This window comes from Girardinichthys multiradiatus, chromosome 9 (genome assembly GCF_021462225.1).
Source record: "Girardinichthys multiradiatus isolate DD_20200921_A chromosome 9, DD_fGirMul_XY1, whole genome shotgun sequence".
NCBI classification, from domain to species: Eukaryota; Metazoa; Chordata; class Actinopteri; order Cyprinodontiformes; family Goodeidae; genus Girardinichthys; species Girardinichthys multiradiatus.
This window is the reverse complement of record NC_061802.1, coordinates 33,187,649-33,197,178: the sequence shown is the minus strand read 5'-3', so window position 1 is coordinate 33,197,178 and position 9,530 is coordinate 33,187,649. Positions and strand designations below refer to the sequence as shown.

General features: G+C 36.6%; 1 protein-coding gene and 1 pseudogene across 1 annotated transcript; both read left to right on the top strand.

The window, feature by feature from the left end:
* The first annotated feature begins 1,924 nt into the window (after positions 1 to 1,924).
* On the top strand, positions 1,925 to 4,509 carry si:ch211-212d10.1 (granzyme B). Its single transcript, XM_047375502.1, has 5 exons — positions 1,925 to 2,060; positions 3,249 to 3,408; positions 3,511 to 3,646; positions 3,835 to 4,062; positions 4,168 to 4,509. Exons 1-5 carry the CDS (start codon positions 2,003 to 2,005, stop codon positions 4,339 to 4,341), a joined length of 756 nt encoding a protein of 251 aa, XP_047231458.1. The 5' UTR covers positions 1,925 to 2,002; the 3' UTR covers positions 4,342 to 4,509.
* Positions 4,510 to 6,414: 1,905 nt separating this feature from the next.
* Positions 6,415 to 8,353, top strand: LOC124874417 (annotated as a pseudogene).
* Positions 8,354 to 9,530: the final 1,177 nt, after the last annotated feature.

Below are 9,530 nucleotides of genomic sequence, written 5' to 3'. Positions count from 1 at the left end.
CACTAATGATATTCTCATGGCCTCAGATAATGGACAGGTGTTCTGTACTTGTCCTGATAGATCTCAGTGCTGTATTTGATACAGTCGATCACATTATTCACCTAGAAAGGCTGGAACGTACTGTGGGGATCAGAGGAACACCACTAGGTTGGCTTAAATCTTATTTGACAGATTCAAGTTTGTTCATGTAAATGATAAATCATGTTCAAATTCTGGAGTTACTTGTGGAATACCACAGGGTTCCATGGTGGACAAATTCTCTTTACTATAAAATTTCCAAGCAGCATGGGATAAATTTCCACTGTGATGCTGATACCTTTATTTAGGCATAAATCCTGATGAATCCAGACATAAACACTTGGATGACTTTACATTTTCTGCCTCTAAATTCAGACTAGACAGATATCATCATCTTTGGAGTCTTTGAAAAAGAAACTCCTTAGTCAATCAAATAATGTGGACAGCATTAAATTGATTGACTAAGTAAAAAACCTTGGTGTTAGTTTTGACCAGGATATAATTTAAATCTCATATTAAACAGGTTTCTAGGATTTCTTTCACCTCTGGAATATTGCCAAAATTAAAAATATCCTGCTCAGGAGTGAAGCTGAAAAACTAGTCCATGTATTTGTTACTTCAAGACTGAACTATTATAATTCTTTACTATCAGAATGTCCACAAAATACAGTAAAAAACCTTCAATTGATCCAAAATGCTGCAGCAAGTGTTCTGATGACAGTTAAAAAGAGATATTTCTCCTATTTTAGCTTCCCTTCATTGGTTCCCTGTTAAATCCAGAATAGAATTTCAAATTCTCTTTCTCACATTTAAAGCTCTTAATTATTTAGCTCCATCATACTTCAGGAATCTGATTGTTCCATATGTTCCTAACAGAGCACTTTGCTCTCAGACTGCAGGTTTACTGGTGGTTCCTAGAGTTTCTAAAAGTAGACTGGGAGGCAGATCTTTTAGTGATCAGGCTGTCTACTTTTAAGAATAGGCTTAAAACATTTATTTTTGATAAAACTTATAGTTAAAGTGGCTTAGATTATCCTGACCTATCTCAGTAGTTATGTTGCTATAGGCTTAGACTGCTGGAGGACACATGAACCACATTCCCTTACTCTGCTACATTCTCTCATACTACCAATTTTGTATTATTTGCTGTCATTTCAGCTTTCAACTTTATGTTCTCTCTCTGTTACTACATCTGGCCTGGCTCTGTGTTTAGCTGTGACACCTTGCTGGAGGGGGAAGTCAGCTGAGCTACTGCTGCAAAAACATGTTCTCCTTCTACAGATGATACACTTGACCCTGTCTTTCATTGTTTAACCCTGTCTCTCTCCTAGAGATAGCCACATACTGAGCTTTTACTGTGATAAACTTTGTGGACTCTTTCATACTCTAGACTTGAAAACTGACTGTTTATCTGCTTAGCTATCTTTCTCTCCTGGATGAAGCCACAAAAGGAGCTACTACTGCCTTTAACATTTTACTTTTCTTTCACGTAGAAAGTACTTCAGTGCTTCTGTGTTTTGTTCTCTCAAACCCCCAGTCAGTTTTGGCAGATGGCTGCTCACACTGATCCTGGTTCTGCTGGAGGTTTATATATGATTCGAATTAATTGACTTTGTAAAGTGCCTTGAGATAACATATGTTGTGAATTGACACTATATAAATAAACTAAATTTAATTGAATTAATGATTAAAGTATTCTTTTAAACTTGAACTGCACAAAATAAAAGAAATCATTAAGTGGAAGTATTTCTTCACAGCAATGTAGATTTTAAAAGACAATTTCCCGCTTTAAGCTAACAAGTCATTCTTCAAGGCTGTTACGTTACTTTCCTGTTTAAGATTGTCATTGATAGCTACATAATTTGCATATGCAATGAAGGCAGGTCTCTCTTTCTTTAAAGAGGAAGGACTGAAGGCTTGAACTTGCCAGTGAGATTTACCTCAGGTCTTCAGCACTGTAGCTCCACTGAACTGTGATCCCATCATGTTCATCAACAGCAATGTGGCAGTACTGTTGGTTGTGCTGATTTCTTGTGGCACAGGTAAGGTCATTCTTCATGGTCATTCAAGCAGAAAAAGCTAAATTTGTAAAATTTGCTGTAAGTGTTTCAATTAACGTGTAAGATGTAAATGAACTGGTGTTTACATGATTCTAAAAATGTTTAGATGAAACTTGGTTTAAAAAAAGCTGCAAATCAAATATTCCAACATTTGTAGTCAACAAATATAAAACCAAAATTGGAAAAAAAAGTTAATTCCATAAAGGCTCTAAACAAAGTGTCATAATGGTTTTTAACGGATTTGACCCATATGCAGAAAGCAATTCAGGAGATGGAGTTTTACGGTAAAGTGTTTATTTACAGTGTAGTGATGTGGGCAGGGAAACTGGAACCGGGAAACCAACTGTAAAAATAAACAGGATGGTAACCAGGGAATACTCAGGGTCAAAACTAAAGAATAATTCTGCCTTACTGGGTTGATGGAATGATCTGCCAGAGGGTGGGGAGTGGAGAGACCAAATAGTTGTTTACCCGTGAGACAGATGATGGTGGATAATGGTGTGCCAGGATGATAAGATGGTCCAGGGTTTTCAGAAGTAGATACAGTGGAAGGAGGAGGGTGGACAGGGTTCTTGAATGGTATACAAGGAGCAAAGAATACAGGAGGCTGCCAACCAGTGAGGTCCAAGAGGTTTGAGTCTTTGTTCATGGAGCTTGATAACTGCTTTCCATAAGTGGTAAATCCAGGTAGAGTTCCACACAAAAAGACAAGGTCAGGTTCTGGTAATCCTGCAAGGTAACAAATACAAATTACTAAAAGTCAAGGTAAGGAACAAGACAAGGTAATGTGGCTTGAGCTATACAACTAAGGGCAACACTATGGCAGTGACCTGCTGGCAGCCTCCTCCTTATATACTCCTCAGCAGGTAATCAAGGGAATGATGAACACCTGTCACCTCTCCTCCAACTTCCACGCCATCTAGGGGCTAAGCACAGTAACAGCACCCAACAAAAAGACAAAGCACAGATCCTGACACAAAGGAGTATTTAAAACCTTTAATATCAAAAGGGATGTATTATGTTTTCTTTTTATCATGACTGGCCTCGACCTGCTTTATAGAGAAGACCCAGAAATGCATTCTAGAATGGATTGTGTTTAATGGAGGAAGTGCACACCTCACAGTGGAAGAAAAGCATGATTTTGAATACTTACCTTTAGATTTTCCCCAGTTTATCCAGGAAGAATTATTGGAGGGCATGAGGCTGTGCCACACAGCAGGCCATACATGGTGCTTGTTGAGAGACACATGTCAAATGGTGAAAAAAAATACTGTGGTGGATTCCTACTGAGTGAAGACTTTGTGATGACTGCTGCCCATTGTCAAGCCAAGTGAGTTTAAAGCACTCATTTTTATTAAATGAGAAGAATCGGTATTTAATTGGTATATGATACAAAAGCATATTTTTCTATATTTTTTCCATTCCATTACAGGTATTACATGGTTTATCTTGGGCTTCACAACATGCATCATATGACTGATGAAGTGCAGCGCATAACTGTGGAACAAGCATTTCCGCATATATCTTACGACAGTAAAACATATATGAATGATGTCATGCTCCTTAAGGTAACAATATATGTATTTATGTATTTACTATCACCCATTTATTTTTCATGGTGTCCTTTGCAGAGGTCTTGATCTAAATAAGAAATGAATTATTTGATATGTTACCATGCTACATACTGAACAACAATAACCACAAAAAACAATTCCTAATTGTATTTATATTTCATTTTCCCACAATATTCTTAAAGCTGAGCTCCAAGGCAAAGTTGAATGGGAATGTGAAAGCCATCAATCTGGCAACCAGGTCGGACAAGGCTCTGCCGAAATCATGTTTCGTCTCCGGCTGGGGTCGAGTAGAAGCATCCAATGGAAATTTGTCCCCCAAACTAATGGAAATCAATATAACATTGATTGAAAATGAGAAGTGTAGAATGCAAAACTCGTACTGTTCAGAAGGAATGACTGGACCGAGTCATGTATGTATTTATTTTCTATAAGTATAAAGAGGGGAACACACTTTATCCATGGTTTCAGAACGATTTAATGTAACTGACCACTGCATTTGTTATATGCTCTTTCAGGGGGACTCTGGAGGTCCACTGGTTTGTGAATTTGGGACAGCTTATGGAGTGGTGGCATCCATGTTCCTGCCAGATTCAAATGAGCCCCCATTGTATAGGTATGCCAGAATACCTGACTACAAGGGCTGGATCACCACAACTATAAAAACAGCCCTTGAAACAAAAAGAAGCTGAGAATTTGCTAAAATATTTCATTTGATTTCACTTTTTATTTGGCAACTAACTGAGAAGATTTCAAGTTGAATAAATACCTATAATACTACCAGACTCACTCATGTTATGGCTTGTGCTTCTACATTTGTGCTGTATCATGAGCAAACAAAAATAAACATGCTCTCTGTTTGTTGGTGTGTATGCTTCTCTTTTTAGCATGATCTAAACACAAAGCTGTCTCCATTTGAAGACTGTGTAGCAATGAGTAACTGATATGTTTGGTGGACGTCTGGGTGTCAGATTTATAACCAAAATATTTTCACATTATTGAACCAGTCAGTGATTACTGTACGTGTACCATGTTTTATAGGTTCCTAGGAGCAGAGCAAATAATTCATTGTATCACTTATAAGAGGAAGCGCCATGTATCACAAAATCCTGCTTTCAATTCCAAATTCATTATCATTTAAAGAAATTGTGATAAATGTTTTACCATTGTTCGTTGAGATGCACTTTTTTGTTAATCAGAAATACTAGTATAAATGAAGTTAAGGTTAAACACAGAGACATGGAATGCAGACCATCTCTAACTTGAGCAACATACAACTTTTAAAGTCTTGCTCCAGTGGTTTCTGTGGCAATTTATTAGGACCCAACTTCCATCCATCCATCCATCCATCCATCCAGCCATCCATCCATCCATCCATCCATCCATCCATCCATCCATCATACCTGGCTAATACTTGCATGGCTTATAAAGGCTAGAGTTAAGGGTACACCCTGGACAGGTCACCAGTCTGCTACAGAAGTCCATCTAGGGTCATGGGGGAGCTGGTGCCTATCTCCAGCACTCTACTGGTGAGAGGTACACCTTGGACAGTTCGCCAGTCCATCACAGGGCAACAGAGACACACATGACAAACAACCATGCACACACGCATTGACACCTAAGGGCAGTTTAGAGAGACCAATTAACCTATTAACAGTTATGTTTTTGGACTGTGGGAGGAGGCCGCAGTACCTGTAGAAAAAGCAGGAATGCATGGGGGAGAACATGCATATTCCATGCAGAGAGCCCTCCCTGCCGGGAGTCAAACTCAGGACCTTTTAGCTACAAGGCAACAGTGCTACTAACGGCCCCACCTTGCAGCCTTACAGAAGTTTGTTATTATTATTATTATCATTATTATTATTTTTAGTAGTAGTAGTAGTAGTAGTAGTAGCAGTAGTATTAGTATTGTTATACTATTGTTCATACGTCCAATATGCTGGACAAAACGTATCATACAAAGGCTTAAGTAGGAAACAACTTCTTAGTCAGTAATTCAGTCATGAAGCACTTTTTATACAAGTAAAGGCGAAATGAGACTTAACTGTACAATATGAAAAGCAACATTCAGTGCAAGCAAATAAAGCCCTAGCAGCCCCACAGATATGATTTTCAGTCAGTGTAAGTGTACATGTTAAGAACACTGTCACAGCAGTCAGAGTTATTTAATCATTATTTTAGTTCAATTATGTTTATTTATGTAAAGCCAATTCATAACAAGTGTTACTTTAAGGCACTTTTAAGGACACACAGATCCAGTTCATATCCATCCATCTCTCTGTGTATCTGCTGTGAATTACTGTAGAATTGTGTTACACTACAAAAACAGCTATTTGGGGTAAGTTATCTCTAGTAAACATATTCTGACTAATGCTTTGTTAAGGCCTTTACAAAGTAGCTAATGAAAGCCAAAAATGTCAAATGCTACTTTTCAAAATTGTTTTCAAGGTTGTTAGTTTAGTTACATTTAAAAGTAGACATTTCTTTATTTTATTTGCACCTGTGTTCAGCTTATTCAGCGCTAATATTTAATGTGCATTTGTAGGCAAAATACATACCACTAATAATCTCACTGAACATCAACTATTTTGATAATAATCAGAATTTCTGTGAGGCTCTTTCTGAACGTGTCTCCAAGTTACATCATTTGCATATGTAAATTAGACACTGCCTTTTCTGTTTAAAATCTGGGAAACTTGAAGTTTTGAACTTAATTTGTGCCTCTGCTGCGCAGCCCCGTTGCTCAACTGGGCTGTGATCACATCATGTTCTTCCATAGCAAACTGCCAGTGCTGATGACCCTGCTGACTCTTCATGGTGAAGGTAAGAAAATGCTTCAAGCATTCATACATCAAACAAAAACTAATTTGCCGTTTTTGAAAGTTTCCTTGTTACATTGAAGACAAGAAGCTATGTAAAATAATGATTTGAGACACAACAGCATATATAGGATATCAAAATATTACATTACAGAATAAAACATGCTGAGTACACACACATAGCTCATTCTTGTAGCTTCAAACACCCAAACTGCTTATTAGAGATGGCTCTATCAGGTTTGTTTGAGTTTTATATACAACTACTAAAATTTAAGTTTATGCAGAAAATGAAGCACAAATCTTAGATATGTCGTAGAGTTGTTTTTATACAACTTCAGATTATTCAATGTCATTGCATTAGTAATAATATATGTTCAGTTTGAATAAATGTGTTTATATTCCAGATAGTCTTTAGTCTCTAATCCCCCCCAGGTCAAACAGGAAAAATAATCGGAGGGCATGAGGCTGTGCAACACAGCAGGTCGTACATGGCATTCATAGAGAAGCGCTTGGGGAACAATGAATAGAAATACTGTGATGGATTCCTTCTGAATGAGGATTTCGTGATGACCTCTGCCCACTGCCAATCCATGTCTGTTTAAAATTCTCATTTTTAATTATTAGCAAGGTTTTTTGTGTATTTTTGCATAACATACAATTATTGCTTTTGCAGAAACAACTTTAATGCCTTGCATTTTTATTATTATGCTATTTCATTACAGTAATTATACAGTTTTCCTTGGAGTTGATAATACAAAGTTTTTACATAATAATGACAAAGTTCAGGAGCGAACTGTGGAAAAAGCAATTCCTCATGAAAACTATAACAATAGTGTCAAATCGAATGATTTAATGCTTCTTAAGGTAAAAAGAAACAGATATTTTTTGTTTTTATGTCTTTTTTTGGGGGTTTTTTTTTTCCTTCTGCACAAAGTGCGGAGGTCCTGCCACACTTATCTTAGTAAATAATTTGCAGGAACTATGGATAGTTTAATCTGAGTTTTGCCTTTGTATTTATATTTCATATATCTCATCATTGTATAGCTGAGCTCCAAGGTGGTGTTGAACAACAATGTGAAACCCATTGCTCTGGCAAGCCATGATGATGGGACTCTGCCCAAAACATGCATTGTCTCCGGCTGGGGTCAAACAGATCCATATGGAGCGATCTCTCCCAAACTCATGGAAATGAATGTCACATTGACTGACAATGAGCAGTGTGCTAAATATAACTTAGACTGTTCAAAGGGAACGTCTAGACCAGGTCAGGTATGTAATTTTTTTTTATAACTTGAAGCAAACTGACTAATTTTACGAAAATTATAAGATTTCCTTTTTACTCAAATGATCTATCTATATTCTTTTAGGGGGAATCTGGAGGTCCACTGGTATGTGGATGTTGCACTGCTTATGGAGTGGTGTCCTTTATGATCCAGCACCCAAATGACCTTCCAGTGGTTGCATATACAAAGATACCTGACTACATTGATTGGATCACCTCAACAATGAAAAAGACTCTCAGCAAGAACTAATGCACAGGCGAATTAGCTAATTGAATCGTGTTTAGTTTTGCTCTTTAAATAGATTCATACCTGAGACAGAAACCTGTCTCAAGTGATCACATTAATCCACACTGATAATACTGCCAGGCCTGAACAACCACTTGCTTTAAATAGAACAAATAGAAAAACAACATACTGTTAACATTGCATATGTTTGGAGTTTGAAAACGTACGACATTGATTTGAGATTCTTTCTGCAAGATTTTAGTAAATGAGTCATAACACTTTTATGAAATGACCCTAGTCCTAGTATGATTGTAGATTCTAGTGTGTTGAAAGATTATCCAAATACTATTAGATTCTGTACCTTGATCTGCTCTAAGTCTGTGCTGTTTAATATTTCAAAAGCAATAAATGCATGCATTCAAAATTTGATGTGTATGCCATTCTATTTACTAGGAAAAACAAGGCAACACTCCCTCCTTGAGAAGAATGTGTGTTAATGCATAAGGAAGGGCTTTACCATAATTTTTGAAGTTATAACCACAATAAATGTTTCATTAATGTGCTTTAAACTTGAAAAAACTATTTTTCAGTTCAAGAATTATAGATTTTAGAATTGTCAGTTTATAGCAGTGGATCTGTTATGAACCAACTTGATTTTGTTTCTGCCAAAAAAACAGTCGTTGGGAAATGGAAATACATGTACAGTATTTAAATAATCAAAGCTCCAATTATTTTAAGTCAAAGTAAGAATGTCTTTAGGAATTCCACTGTCTGAGAATCAGTGACATTAATTTATATTGACTCCTTTATCAATCACTACCAGAATCAGCCACTGTTGGAGAGAACCAGAGGAACCACAGTTGGTGCCTCATAAAACAAATTGTTAGCACCAACTTAGCATGGTTGTTATAAATTCTGATTTTTGAGATCATACAAGTTTATTCTATGCAAAACTATTTGCAAAAACAAAATTAAACATAACTGATTATTGTAATTAATCTTCTTTAACCATCAGGTCTAAGATAACTGTACTCCTGATGAATGTGTTTCAAAGCCACCAAGTTGCACCTAGCCACCTTTGCTGTTCAGACATGTAGCTTAGCCAGACTGTGATCCCATCATGTCCACAATGAACTGGCAGAACTGATAGTCTTGCTGACTCTTCATTATCAATTTACAGTATGTAATGCATCTATAGTATCACAATTTAAATTTAAGAATAAAAACACCTGAAAGGAGAAAAAAAAAAGTTTCCTTGTTGCATTGTAGATACAAAGCATTTTTTAATTCTTGCTTGGATAATAACTGCATTTTAATAGCCCCAAAATTAGATATTAGAGCTGTACACCAACGTCTAGTGTTATATACCTAAACTGCATGATAGAGTTTCAATGAATGCTTTAAGATTAAAAATGCCGATTCTTCTCCAACTAATACAAATTAAAACAGTTCTACATACCTGAATTATTTAATGCTCCTAGGAGTAAGAATAAATATAAACGTGTGTTTTTGCTGTCATCCAGCTTTTTATTTATTGTCCTCCATACCTACGGT

Excerpts from the sequence above, each read along its gene's own strand:
- si:ch211-212d10.1 (XM_047375502.1), top strand. The coding sequence starts at position 2,003 with ATGTTCATCAACAGCAATGTGGCAGTACTGTTGGTTGTGCTGATTTCT. Across the intron at positions 3,409-3,510 it reads GCTGCCCATTGTCAAGCCAA|GTATTACATGGTTTATCTTG; the intron begins GTGAGTTTAAAG and ends ATTCCATTACAG. Across the intron at positions 4,063-4,167 it reads GAATGACTGGACCGAGTCAT|GGGGACTCTGGAGGTCCACT; the intron begins GTATGTATTTAT and ends ATGCTCTTTCAG.